Source organism: Phallusia mammillata, chromosome 5, assembly GCF_965637545.1.
Source record: "Phallusia mammillata chromosome 5, kaPhaMamm4.hap1.1, whole genome shotgun sequence".
Taxonomy (NCBI): Eukaryota; Metazoa; Chordata; class Ascidiacea; order Phlebobranchia; family Ascidiidae; genus Phallusia; species Phallusia mammillata.
This window is the reverse complement of record NC_137256.1, coordinates 15,246,091-15,260,550: the sequence shown is the minus strand read 5'-3', so window position 1 is coordinate 15,260,550 and position 14,460 is coordinate 15,246,091. Positions and strand designations below refer to the sequence as shown.

Below are 14,460 nucleotides of genomic sequence, written 5' to 3'. Positions count from 1 at the left end.
ATAAGTTATTCTTGTATTTATTTGTTCGCTTGACCGATTCTGTTGCGGTTCGAATATAAAGCTCTGTTATAATAGTTCCTTGTATAATCGCTATAATATAAACATTGCTTTTCGAATATAAAGCTCTCTTAAAATAGTTCCTTATGTAAAAAAAATAACATGCATTAGGCCTATTTGGCTTCCAGCTTGTTTGTTACAGCGTTTTTCAACCGGTGGGCCATGGTCCTCTCACCTCTGACACGCCATAGAGCAGTTGGCAAATGGGACCTATAGACGAAAAATGTTACGGGTATAGGCTCACAAAAAAACATCCACCAAAAGTCAGTGAGCTACTTTCTTTTATATAATGCGCTGAATTAAATATATAATTCCGAATTAATCGAGTATTTCCCACACTCATTGTTAGCATTAAGTTTTATCGCGAGCAGGGAGTCGAACCGAAACTGAACCCGAATCCGTGAACCGGTTTGAGCTATTAAGTTCATTAAACCCGAACCGAATCTAAACCGCTAATTACGATTTTCTAAAAACCCGAACCGGAGTTAAACCCTATATTTTGTTTGGCGTTGGACCGGAACCGACCCAGTAAAAATGCACTTTGTTTTATATTTCGTGATTTTTTTAAAACAACGTAGCCTACTGAAGAATAGGCCTACGCGAGATAACACTGATGTCAAAAAATGGCGTGTCAAAAATAACAGTGCACGGTCAAAATTCTTTTAAAGATAAGGACGGGTATATGATGGGTAGAATTAAATTTAAACAAATGAAAATTTGAACCCGTTTAAAAAATGCAAACCGCTTCGGACCGGATAATTTGCCCGAACCCGAAAGTATAGGCTACATTTTTGAAAACCTGAACCGAACTCCTAAAAACAAAGTGAATCCGAACCGAACCTGAACCCATATGACAAGCGGTTCGACTCCCTGATCGCGAGTAGCCTATACGGTTTGTTATTTACTATAGGCCTAAGTTAGTACCGAATTCCAACACACTTTATTGATTTGGGAATTAACCTTAGCCGATGCGGTCAAACAGGTGATGCCCTACTGCGAACTGACATGTGCAACATACAAGGTAGGCAACGGTGCTTGTAATTCGCCTTTCGGCGGTTTCTCCACTGCGCGAGTCCCGGAAAGACTCCTGTCGTGGGTTCGAATCCCGCCGCAGTCTAGATTATTCCAGCCCATGCCTTACCATGTGGGAATGCTTGGGGGACCAGCTGATTCGGCACAACGCCTTTAATAGGCCTGGCGTACTCTGATTTATCGATTTGTATGCCGTGATCGTTGGTCTGCCGCGACGCTTTGGATGATGCCAAAGTCTGGAGTAAAGATACGTTCAAATCAAAATAAAACAACATAAAAATATCATTTTAAAACTGCTTCCAGTCATGCGTAAAAATGGTACGTTTTTGTATCAATTTCGGCGAAATGACAATGTTGTAAATTCTACAGGTAAAGTACCAGGAACAGGAACAAAATAGAAATCTGTTTGAAAGTTGGAAGCTTGGAAAGGAGGAGTTTGAACAGAGCTGCCACTCTAGATATTTTATAGCTAGAGCTAGATAGTTTTGGTTAAGCCCAGATGCAAAATTTGGGATCTAGATAACTGCTACAAAATAGTTTTTTTAACGTTTAGAAAAACCAAAGGTACAGATAACTGCTACATGATTCTACATATTTTTTGAAGTAAAACTAAATTGTTTCATTCAAACAAAAGTGGCAGTCCAGAGTTTGAAACCAATCCAGCAACTGAAGCTTGTAAATTGTCATGGATCATGCTTTATCACTACATTCTGAGATGACTCAGGTTTTTAAACTTGTTGGTAAGTTTCAAAAATAGTACTAAGTTCTTTTTTGTAGATAGGTTTATTTTTTGGAAAAAAACTGTTCTAAAACTTTCGCACATATATTTTAACTAGAGATGTACCAAAGATTCGGCAGTTTTGCCGTATAAATTAGCGGAATCGACCGGATCTTTTATGACGTCAGGTGAAAGCATAAGCTACGCATTTGACATGTAAACATAAGCTTTTCTACCGGGCGAACAGTGGTGCTACACAACAGGATAGTTGTGTTTCATTAACATTTTAGTCCTGTGGGCTTTAAAGTTGCCTCCACCCTGGTTTTAAGCCTGCTAATTAATTACTGACTTTTTGTCTGGTCTGGGTAAAACGACAATTCTTAAAAAATCATAACAGTTAATGTGATTTAAGTTATGGCGTAGTTTGAAAGATGGTGTGGTTCGGTGTTGAGCAGAAAAGACATCGTTTACGCTTTAAATTTTTGTTCGTAAAAAGATCTGAATTTATTTGGCCGAATTGGCCATTTTTACAAAGATTCGGTTTCAGCCGATGTGGCCAAATAAATTCGGCAAACTGAATATTCGGTACATCTCTAATTTTAACACTTAGTACTACAAATGTTTTGCATCAGGCCGAATACATTTGACTTTGCAATATTAAGTCCTGATACAAACACAAGAAAACATTATAAAACCAGGGCTTTAGCTTTGTGAAGTTTGAATTTTCTAAACTTCTCAAATGTCATATTTGCACTAGGCAATTTTTTGGCCATATTTACAGACAATTCTAAAGATTCTAAATGCTCTCTAAACAAATATATATAGTCAAGTGGGGTAAAAAAAAATTTTTGAAACTTTGTTGCCAAACTTTTATTTTAGGCAACAAAAGGTCAGTTTTTCTTCCCAACAAAGCTGATAGGACTACTTTTATAGTTATGTGACAAGTTTTTGATTTTACTAAAAAACAAAAAAATATTTGACAAAAACTGTTGTTGTTTTTTAACCCGAAAAAGGTACAAAAAAAACAATGTCGGGGTAAAAAAAAACAAGTGGACATTAGGACCATTTAAAAAAAAATTAAGTGGCAGTTGGAACTTCAATTCAGTTATATGAACTTAATCAACCATCTTAAAGTCAAACATAAGACAGAAATTTCATTAACAACTCTGTTACAATCAATAAGCCAAAAAAACACGAGCCACATAAAATTCTTTGTTTTCGAAATTTTACAAACCAAACTTTATAGCAGTTAGTAAACTGTTTGTAAATTAATAAAACGCTTTCAAATTGGTGCTAAGACTTTCCATGGCTTTGTAGCTTTATTGCACTGCATTTATTGCCTTTGATTTGGTCTTTTTTGTCATTTACCAGTCTTTTGTTGGTATGCAACTAGGTTTAAATAGAGCTCACCCACTTGCTGACCGGTCATGTAACCTAAAACCTTATTGAAATAAAGTTTAATTTTCTACCCCAAACTGCTTGAATTACCACATAATGATTTGATAACCTCTTTTTCTTACTTTGTAGCATTTTTCTTTAGGCCTGGATCCCAATTTGTACTTTTAGCCATGCAGGTATACTTTTTGGTAAAAATTTCTCCAAAACTGGGCCCCCAAAGCAATTTTATACAACTTTGGTTTAAGTACATGTTTTATAGGCTTTCTTTTTTATTTTCTAAACTTCCAGGTGACAAATAAAAATGTTTGGGCAAAAAAAATTTTTGGGGTGCAAAAAATACATAGTTTTTTATTACCCCATTCCTATAGAACCGTTTGGGGTAAAAACGAACAACAAGATATCTGAAAAAAATTAGAAGCTAGCCAAGTAGAGTCTTTTTTGTTTAATAGGTCATAGTTATGACACAACACAGAACAAAGGTCATTGACACCAAACTTGTAATAAAAAATCTGCAGGAAAGTTTCTAAAGGTTGTTGAAGACTTTTTAACATACGAATTTTACTTTTTTTTTTACTGTTGTTTCAACCTGCAGAACATTGCCTAGAAACAAAATGTGAGAATGGTTTATGGCTTATTTTATTGGTAGAGAATAAATACATCCTATGAAAAAGAAACCATTTAAAAAAAAATTTTGGTTTAGCTGTGAGGGTATTGTTTTTTTTTACCCCAACTTCAGCAAAATTTTTTTTTACCCCATTTGACTATAACTGATAAATCTTAATCTGTGGTCAAGAGTCGGAGAACTATTAAGTTGTGATCTGCATTGCATAAATGTAGTCACTGATGCTTAACAAACAAGTCTCAAATGCACTTTCTTTGCCTTATTATGCAAATAAAGACCAGACGTTGACATGAATGTTACCAATGTGTTTACATTATTGGAAATGGTGTGAGCACAAACTTATATTGGTTTAATTTATCGAATATAAACAGCAAATTCGGTTTTAAATCTGACTAGTTTCAATATTCTACTTTGAATATTTTTACAATTTTTTTATCTCAGCAATTTCTTTGAGTTATTTGATGCAAATTAAACCTGATAAAACACTACTTTTGAAAACATAAATATTTGTTTTTCAATATACTTTAATTATAAAACACTTGAATTATATACTTTAATTGTAATACAGAAATTAAAATCTGCTTTTATACATTCCTATGACATATATTGTCTGCATAATTCACTTTGTTAAGAAATTACATAAACAGTTTTCAAGGATGACTCAAATATCTGCAATCTAAATGGACAAATTAAAACTGTTAAAACTGTACTTTCAAAAACATAAAATGGTGCAAAAAAACAAACATAGAAAGCCACCGTTGTAGTTAAAGGTATATGAATTAAAGTTTGTACAAACATATTTTAATTGTCATTTATAATTGTCATTTATGGATTGCTCTGTTGGACCCTACAGGTCGAATATTTATTGTGTTGGGCCTCTATAAACTTTTTCTTTTATGTGTAACTTGAATGACATTGGGCTGCCTTTCATGAATATATCATGTAAAAATGACAACACATACAGAGTGGTTAAAGGTTTAACATATTTTCTTGTTTCAACCAGGTGTCCTGATCATTGGTTTTTTGTGTGGCATCCTCACCATGGCACTTGCAGTTTTTTGCTTGTTTAATGAATACACAAAAACTTTGTCCACGCTACAACCCAAAAAAACTGTGAAGCTCAAACCGGTAAAAATTTAAAAATTATAGTCTAAACCAGGGTTCACCAAACATTTTTCACAGCAGACTGGATAATTGTAATATTCACAGACAAGGGCCTGCATGGATTACATACTCTGATGCACCCTTTTCCAAAATGGAATCTGCAAAGCAGTAGGGCTTATGTCTTTCTCCAATCTTATTAAATGGTACTGCTGTTAAATTGTAAAACTATGAAGAATTTTGCGTTGTAATCCTGTTAGCTCAAGAAAAATTATCATCAGAATCCATTTTGCAGCTTTGTGCAATCTTTAAGATATTACTATAGAAAATGTTCTACACCAGGAGCGTGAAACATACAGCCCGCATGCCAAAGCACAGCCCACAACAGCTAAAAAATTGAAGAGTTGCACAACCCTGTTCTATACGTTTTGTTTAACCAAAAATGTCTTCTGGATCCGGCCCGCGAGCCGTTATTTGGTGACCCCTGGTCTAAACAATAAAACAGATTAAGTGTAAAGTTTTTGTGAGATTGTTATGAACTTGCTTTTGTCTGGAACGGTGGTTCTCGACCTTTGTTAGCTTGGGGATCAGAAAAATTTTAAAACACCTTTTTATGCACAATGGTTATGTAGATTTTATTCTTAAACAAGAAAAGATTAATGATTATCCTGCTAAACGATTTTGTTGCATAGCGTCGAAATATGGTGAATATGAATAGCACATCAGATTCATTGGTTGGTGTTTACCCTTTTATTTCCGAACTTATTAACTTAATAGAAATTGGACTCAATTAAGACTATTAAACTAACATGACAAATTGTGTAGATGAAATTATTTGTAGCAACTAGTCAAAGTTGCCAGCAGTTGAGGACACAAGTATAGAATTAGCAAAAGCATTCTGATTTAAAAAAAGACAATAATTGCATTTTTCCCTATACAGACACTTTTAATTTTCGTTAGAGAGTAAATCACACTGTTTTGGTTTATATAGGAAGATAAAAATACTTTGAGATCAGTGAACTGTTTAACTTGTATGGTTTTATGGAACTATTCATTTGAAATTTAATATTTACCAATCTAAAGGTTGCTTTAAGTCCACTGCTTCAGAGCAATCTTATTTCGCTGGGCTCCCAGTCACATGAAACTTGTGTCTACATAAATGCAATATTGATGTTCATGTTTAAAGAATGGAGAGATACTGCTGCAGTACAAAGGTAAATGTTATAAAGTTATTATGGGTCCCCTTCCCTGAAGGGGACACATTTTGATTTTACTCGATTTCTTTTTTTTCTTTTTTTTTTTTTTCTTCCCTGAAGTTCGTCCACCCCATTTTGCCATGAAATGTTTGGTGGATTTGGATGAAACTTTCACAGATAGTAGATATAGTTATGTAGATGTGCCATCTGCTTCGTTTGTCATGACAACCCCAGTATTTACCCCGCTAGCTCCCAAAATGTAAAATGTTGTTGGTGCGCACCACAAATGTTAGTTTTCTTTGGTGTTACATTTGTTACTAGTGTTTGTGGGTTTGTTTGAGGATGTTTGGAGTTGACAGTTAGAGGGCTGTTAACAGCCTTATGACGTCAGAAGCATTGACGAATGTTGCTAATAACACCTCTAGTGGTTAAAATTTTTAACATTGTCAGAATTGGGTAAAATTTTACATGACTGGTGAATGGGTCATTGTGATTTCATATTTTATACTTTTGGGTGTTGAACCGTATCAGTTACCCCACTAACCCCTAAAATGGGTGAGTTTTTTAAACGGTGTTGGAATTAAATGAAATTTTGACAGCTTGTATAATTTGTCATTTTTAGGTTTCAATTGTTGTGTTTAACCCGGTAGCCCCAATATTTACCCCTCTAGCCCCCTAAAAGGGTGAATTTGTCAAACATTGTCCGAATTGGATGAAATTTGGACAGCTTATAGAGTGTGCTACTTATAGTTGTTGTTTGTTATGTTCAACTTTGTCGCCCCAACATTTACCCCACTAGCCCCCCAAAATGGGTCAATTTTTTAACAATCTCAAAATTGAATGAAATTTGGACAGCTTGTACAGTGCACCATTTATAGGTGTTAATTCTTGTGTTCAACCCTGTAGCTCTATCATTTACTCCACTATCCCCCAACAGTCATGTGCAATTTGCGCTGATTTGTGTTATAGGAGCTGATTGTTGTGTTTTAGCCTATTTTCTCACTATTTAACACTTTTTTTCTCAGATAGACCATAAAATATAAAAACCTTCAAAAAGCTATAAATGGACTGAATTTAAATAGTTTGTACTCCATAAAGCATATTTATTTATGCACAGTACCGATCACTGTGTTTTACCTTACAACACCCGACTTTCTCATGGTTATCTCTTGAAATGTATTATTTACAACTATGCATGTGTGGGGGACCCATGAGTTTTTGCTTGCAGAAATAACCAAGGTTATAAAAGACAATGTATGATATGGGACCTAATATAAAATAAGTGTAGAAAATATGTGTTATAGTGTATATGCAAGGGCAATATGTGCTAAGCCACCCTTCTAGTTATTTTTTATTCTTATATCAGCACCCTTCCCCTAACTTTTGGCCATCCATTGATTTGCAGGTTACAAATAAGGTTTTCCATTTTGGTTTACCATCTTTTGTTGCCTTGAGATTGTTCACCAATTATGGTTCCTCTTGTCTGCACTTCTTTTTTCTGTCAAATGCTGGTTTGATCCATGCATTTGGTCAAGAATGTGTGCTGTTACACACATGTTAGTTAGTTATCCAAAGTTGATCTTCCCAATGTTGGGAAGAAAACTCCAGATGACCCAGTGGTTCACCCACAGCCCCCCAAATCTTAAATTTTAAAAATGGCTATTCTTACCAAAATGTATGGCCCAGGAGTTTTATACTTTATTGGTTGATGCTTTGTAAGGTATTGTAAATTATTCTTCTATTTTCATGCCTTTATGCAGAGATATCTGTATTTAGGTGTTACCTGTCCTTTCTGTCAGAAATGCAAGCTCAGTCGTGCTGAAATTTTTACCAATTATTTGTAGTGGGTTCCTTGTGTATTAAAATGTTAACCTAATTGGCCTAATGCAGTGGTTCTCAACCTTTTTATGGGCCCCCTTTCTTAAAGAGGGGACACATATTGTTTTGTCCATATTTTTGTTTTCTGTTTTCTGTCTAACACTGTTTTGTAACGCTCGTTTGATTAAAAAAGAGTGCTTCAAATTTATTAAAATTTGCACAGATGTTAGCTAATGATCCAAATTTGATCCTACTGAAGTTTGACCCCATATGGCCCAGCAGTTCACCCACACGCCCCTAAAATGTGTTTTTTTAAACAGCTGTATTAGGTACATAATTTAGGAGTTTCATACTTTCTTGGTTGGTGCAAGTAAGGTAATAATTTTTTAACTTTTTATTGGATTCACTCCATTTTTGCCCCTTAAACCCCGATAATCGGGTTTAGTTTTAGGCCAGAAATACAAGCCCCAATGTGCTGAAATTGTAAACAATTTTTTGCAGTAGGTTTTTCATTTAGTATTTGAAAGTTTGCCTTAATCGGCCAAATAATCACCTTTGCAGCCCATAATATGTGTACATTGTCAGGCACATAGAAGTCTTATTTACGATTAAGTCATTTTAATGTAGAGCGGTAGTGCTCAGCTTGACATCTGACAGACTTTTACGGGACAGTCGCTTCGGTGATTCGAAATCAACTGTATTTGCACAGCAATGCCATGTTGTTTTGTAAAGTTATCGCACACATTTTCAGTTTTGCGAAAGTTTCACATGGAAGGTGTGATTTAGACTCGATAAACATGCTCCGGTTTTCATACATGTCAATAGTGTTTAAATTCCTGTTGGCCGCGCCATGACCAAGGGGCACTAAATGTCAACTTGTAGGTATTACAAACACAGTTAAGAACCACGAAACGAAACAGTGTTAAAGAGTCATTAAACTGTCTTTTGACATCTGCACCGTGAGCTTACTACAGGTCAATGGTACTCTTTTTGCAAAACAAAGTTAAGTGAAAAACAATTTGTTATGTATACCTTTGTAGCAAATTGCTTTTTAATTTATAGCATCTGAAATACAACTGGTAAGGCTTTCCAGGAAAATTTGTGTTTAAAAAATGCCCTCGGACAACAATATCAAGGTCACTTTTTTTACTGTTTTTGTTATTATACAACAATAATGATGCAAAAAGAGTACGAACAAAACTTTTTTTAAATTGGGTTAATGTTTTTTCATAATTTGTCTTTTAGAATCTAAAAGAAAGCCACCTTTCTAGTTTACTTTGTGAGTCTAGGGATGTTCAAAGTAGAATAACTGGGTATTCCAGAACAATTGTTTCGAATCTAGAAAATCAAATCCAGTTCTTATAGTATATTTGGCTGTGCAATCATTAATCTTGACAACAACGAAAGTAAAGCAGTTTAAAACACCATAAAGACTTTTCATTTAAAATGTAAAAAGAGAAACAATCAAAACAAGGAAAAAGGACAATGAAAAATGCCCTAAAATGTACAAATACGATGAGAAACTAGCACGACAGTTAACGCCCAACAATTTTATTTCGTGGTTTTTATTGCCTTCAGTAGGAGTAACTATGTTATGAGCATGCTGAGGTATTTTGGTTTGTTTGGTGGTACAGGACTGGCATAGACTTCCTAGTGTACAAATGTACAATGTTAACCTAAACAACTGCCAAAAAACAAGCATGCTAGCAAAAACAATTTGGACAAAGTGTGGTTTATTTACAAGTCCATATTAAACTACCTGCGCTTCTGCAGTACAAAAGTTAAATTCTGCAGATAATACAATTATACAGATAATTCAACATAACTATCATACAGATAATTCCACTCTTCTAATTTCTGCCCAACGCCATAACAGTTTGTTTTTGTTCTAACCATGTCGCATAAATCGTAAATCACGTAACAAACAAACTTTCACCAAACCTTTTTACTATTTACGCCAAAAAAGCCAGAAACTGCAATCATAGAAGTACAATCACAAATTTTGTTATCATGATAAATGGTAGTCATGAAGAAAGTTTTTAGATACGGATAAACCGGCATAAAACATCCTCTCCATTACCCCCACAAAAGTGCTTAGCAGGTTAAGAAACACTGGCATAGTTAATATGTAGACAAGGGAGTGATTCACTACAATTGCAAGTCTATGCTCTATGCATGAATAAATATTTTACTAGGCTGTCTTTTCAGTGATAAGAAATCAACCTTGTTTGTGCACCAATACTATGTAGTTTTTTTAAGTTGGCAAGCCCAGTCATTGTCAGCCTGTCCACTGTGAGATGAGATCACTGAAAGTCAACTTGTATGTATTGCAGAACACAGTCAAGAACGAATATGTTTGTCACGATGTAGCTATTTTATTTTTGATAAACTAAACCTAAAATCAGAAGGAAAAATAAATTGCACCATTTTTACCGTAAACAATTTGCATAAACAGATGTATGGTGACCCATTCATTATGGGTCCCCTTCCCTGAAGGGGACACATATTGTTTTTGTCTATATTTGTCCCCTTCCCTGCAGGGGAGGCGTGTTGTTGTTTTTTTCTTTTTTTCTTTCTAACGCGGATTTGTTCCCACGTTTTGGTCAAGAAAGAATGGTTCAAACTTTTTCAAATTTACACACATTATAGATATTGGTCTAAAGATTGTCCATGTGAATTTTGACCCCGTTTAATCCCTCGGTTCACCCACAGCCCCTCAAAACATGAAATTTTTAAAACAGCTGTACTGACCAAAGTACTTGATGTAGAACAGGGGCGTGCAACTGTTTATCGCAGTGGGCCACAACTTGCAGTTAAAATGATGCTGAGGGCCAGACAATAAAGCAACACATACATTTTTTAAACAGTTTATTTTAAAGAAAAGCACACACAATTAAGTTACTCTTGGATTAATGGGATGTCTGATATCTCCTCTCTCCCGAGATCTTGTCAATGTCAGCTTTGACAGAAGAAGTGGCAACTCGAAGTTGACTTGACAAATGCTCATCTGATAGCTGATTTCTGCATTTTGACTTGAATAGCTTGATTTTTGAAAAGAACTGCTCACAGGAGTATGTGCTTCCGAATAGAGAGATCATTTTTCTAGCGTGATTTTCTAGATTTATGTAATTTCCATACACGTAGCTTCTGTAAAAAGTGATTAAATCATTTTCTTGGTAGGCCCGTTTGAGATCGACATTTTCTTGTAAATCTATGATTTCTAACTGAAAGCTGCAAGGAATATTCTCCACCACCTGGTCAAATGGATGAGCAAAAAGTTGAAAGTCAGCATTGTGTTTCCGAAAATCCTCAAAGCGAAAGTCAAATACCGAAATTAACTTTTCAATCATCGCAACAAATTTTACGCAGTCTTCTACTTTAACTTTTCTACTTTCCAAACAAGAAAAATGAGTCAGGAATCCTTTGCTCAACTGTGATCGAAAGAGTTGTAGTTTAGCTTGAAATGAAGAAATCTGTTCAACCATCTTATTCGCTAACTGATGCTTTCCTTGCAGTTTCACATTCAGTTCTGAAAGGTGATGGGTGATATCAGTTAAAAAAGCAAAATCATTCAGCCATGTCTCATCTTTGAGAAAGGAAACGTCTTGACCTTTACTTTCCATAAAAGTTTGAATATCATGCTTAAGACTCCAAAATCTTTTCAAAGTGGCAGCTCTGCTAAGCCATCTTACTGCACAAAAATAATTTACATCCGGGTAATCGGAGTTAACCTCTTGCATGAACGACTTAAACTGCCGATGATTTAATCCTCGCGCTCGAATATAATTAACACAGGAAACCACATTTTTCATTACGTCGCGAAAATCCAGTACTTTTGAGCACAAGTTTTCCTGATGAATGATGCAATGGCTTACCAAAACATTTTCAGCTTCAATAGCATCCAAGAATCTTTTGACAAATCCGTTATTTTTTCCCACCATTGATGGGGCTCCATCTGTGGTTATACCAACCAACTTAGAAGAATCTATTTCAGTGGTTCTTAACCAGGGGTACGTGTACCCCTTGGGGGTACGAAGCATCAAAGCAGGGGGTACGACATGCAGGGTGAAATTATATGCTATTTAATTATGAGCATATTTATGAAGAATGCGTAACAAGTTACTTTGTTATATATCTAGAACGGGTTAGTTTTGTACTACTTACAATAGTGTTTTCATGCATGCATTCAACACCCGAGTTATAAATACACTAAGTTTAATTCCTATTATTACAATTATATTTACTTCCGTCGGCCATTGTTGAAAGGGGTACGAGAAAATTTTATGAAAGCTCAAAGGGTACGAGCGCGAAAAAGGTTAAGAAACACTGATCTATTTCAAATTTTTTCGTTATTTTTTTTACCTCTTCGCAAATATCTTGGCCTGTTGTTGTCGATTTCATACTTGCCATGTCCAAAAATTCTTCAATTACTTCAAATTCATTCGTCACTCCTCGTATAAAAACAACTAGCTGGGCAGTATCGCTTAAGTCTGTGCTCTCGTCCAAAGCAATACTAAAAGCAGAGCATTTCCTTATTCTTTCCTTCAGAGAAACTTCGATATTTTTTGAAAGATCATCTGTTCGGCGAGCCACTGTAAAACGAGAAAGGCTTATTTGGTCCACCAAATGTTTCTTTTCCGGAGATACATTTTCAATAAATATCTCCAAACAATTCTTAATAAATTCACCATCACTAAACGGCTTTCCCTTCTCGGCAATTGCTTCAGATAGCTTGAAGCTCAATTTTGTGGCAAGTTCGATGTCTTTTTTGTAACTACAAAACACCTGCTGCTGTTTGCTCAAGGACTTTTTTAACTGTTGCACTTTGTCAACTCGCAATTGACCCACAATGGTATCATATGTAGCTGAATGTTTTGTGCTATAGTGTCGCTTGATATTAAATTCCTTCATTACTGCAATAGTGTCTTGGCAAATCAAGCAAACTACATCTTGATGATTTTGAACAACGAAGTATTTTATACTCCACTTATTATTAAACTTTCGCCTTTCAAAATCAATCTTTCTTTTTTTGCTGCAAGACATTTTCACATTGCTAACCTTTTTGTAGTATAAATCTCAATATATTTACTGAACATATAAATCATGTTACTGAATTATTGCTAGAAAGGCACTTTTTTTTCATAATGCCCACTATGGTGCAACAATAGGGGTATGTCGTCACAGTGGATAAAACCTTATCATTGTGTCACGTTGTACGAAGTCAAAGATACCAGTAATGATGTACAAATAGCAACATTACATGCTCTAACAGTAAAAAGTATTCATAATTGTTAGAGTAATTTGAAGTCTGCGCGGGCCACAAAAATAGGGGCCGCGGGCCGGACACTGGCCCGCGGGCCGTATGTTGCACGCCTCTGATGTAGAAGTTTCATGCTTTGTTGTTTGGTGCAATGTCAGGCATTTTAAAGAATTTTGTACCTTAAAAAATGATTTACCCATTATTACCCCTAAACCCCACAATATTCGTTTCTGTCTTATGCTGGTTTATTAAACATGTTTGGTCCAGAAAGAGTTTAAAGCCAGAAATGCAAGCCCTATGGTGCTGAAATTTTCGAAAATTTTAACAATTGTTTGAGCAGGGTATTCGTTTTTTACAGCTCATAATATGTGTACACTATCAGTCAGAAGGGAGTAATTCAAGTCACAATGGAGTAATTCACGGGTTTACGATTAAGGCGGCAGAGCAGGAGTGATCAGCTTGACTTCCGCACAGACGTTTTACAAGACCGTCATATGGGCGATTTGAAATCAGCTGTTTTTTGTGCAGCAATGAGATGTCGTTTTATTAAGTTATCATGCGCATTTTCAGCTTTGTTGAAGGTTTCACACCTGCGATGTGATTTAAATTCGATAAACTTGTTTCAGTTTCGTATATGTCAAGCAACATAAAGGTGTAAACTTAACTTTTTCGAAAGCCGCGATATATGGTCTTTAAATTCTCGTTGTCAGCTTGGCCGCCGCATAACCACGGGTTACTAAAGGTCAACTTGTAGGCATTACAACATAGAATTTTTCGTCATAACGTAGCTTCTTTATTTTTGACAAATCAATTCAAGAATTAATACTTAAGTCAGGTATGAATTAGGCAAAACGGTTTTGTTGAACACTAAGGACTGCATGGTATTAAAAAACGGTGCCAAAAGGTGATTAAACGATTGTTTTTGCGAAACAAAGATAAGTGAAAAACAAGTTGTTATGTATACCTTCATAGCAAACGACTTTATAATTTATAATGTCTAAAACAACAGTTAAGGCTTTCTAGGAAAATTTGTGTTTAATTGTTTGTTTGTTCACATGTTAATGAGGCCAGAAATACATGACTTAACCTGCTGAAATTTTAAACAGCTGTGGATAGAGTGCTCCTTTTTGGCTGTTAAAAATTTCAGTGCAATCGGCTCAGTAATTACTCTTACAGCCCCAAATATGTTTTTACATGCTGTCTTTTGTCAAATTTGTGCTCGCTCAGTGCACAGCTGACGCAATGGAAGTGATTGACG

General features: G+C 35.3%; 2 protein-coding genes across 7 annotated transcripts in view; one reads left to right on the top strand and one right to left on the bottom strand.

Moving 5' to 3' along the window:
* Positions 1-1,462: 1,462 nt before the first annotated feature.
* The window catches only part of LOC145227568 (uncharacterized), a 39,888-nt gene continuing 26,890 nt past the window's right edge, over positions 1,463-14,460 (top strand). For 3 of the 6 annotated variants that reach the window (XM_080092431.1, XM_080092429.1, XM_080092432.1), the window contains exons 1-3: positions 1,463-1,829; positions 4,831-4,955; positions 6,012-6,142. In XM_080092431.1, the coding sequence (XP_079948557.1) occupies positions 1,775-1,829; positions 4,831-4,955; positions 6,012-6,142 (311 nt within the window). In that variant the 5' untranslated portion in view covers positions 1,463-1,774. Of the gene's footprint in view, positions 1,830-4,830; positions 4,956-6,011; positions 6,143-14,460 lie in introns of those variants that run through there. The other 3 variants (XM_080092430.1, XM_080092435.1, XM_080092434.1) reach the window with 3 other exon arrangements.
* LOC145230468 (general transcription factor II-I repeat domain-containing protein 2A-like) lies at positions 10,719-13,063 on the bottom strand. Its single transcript, XM_080095896.1, has 2 exons — positions 12,346-13,063; positions 10,719-11,927 (listed from the first exon to the last, which is right to left on the bottom strand). The coding sequence occupies exons 1-2, from the start codon at positions 12,983-12,985 to the stop codon at positions 10,852-10,854; spliced, it is 1,716 nt and encodes a 571-aa protein (XP_079952022.1). The 5' UTR covers positions 12,986-13,063; the 3' UTR covers positions 10,719-10,851.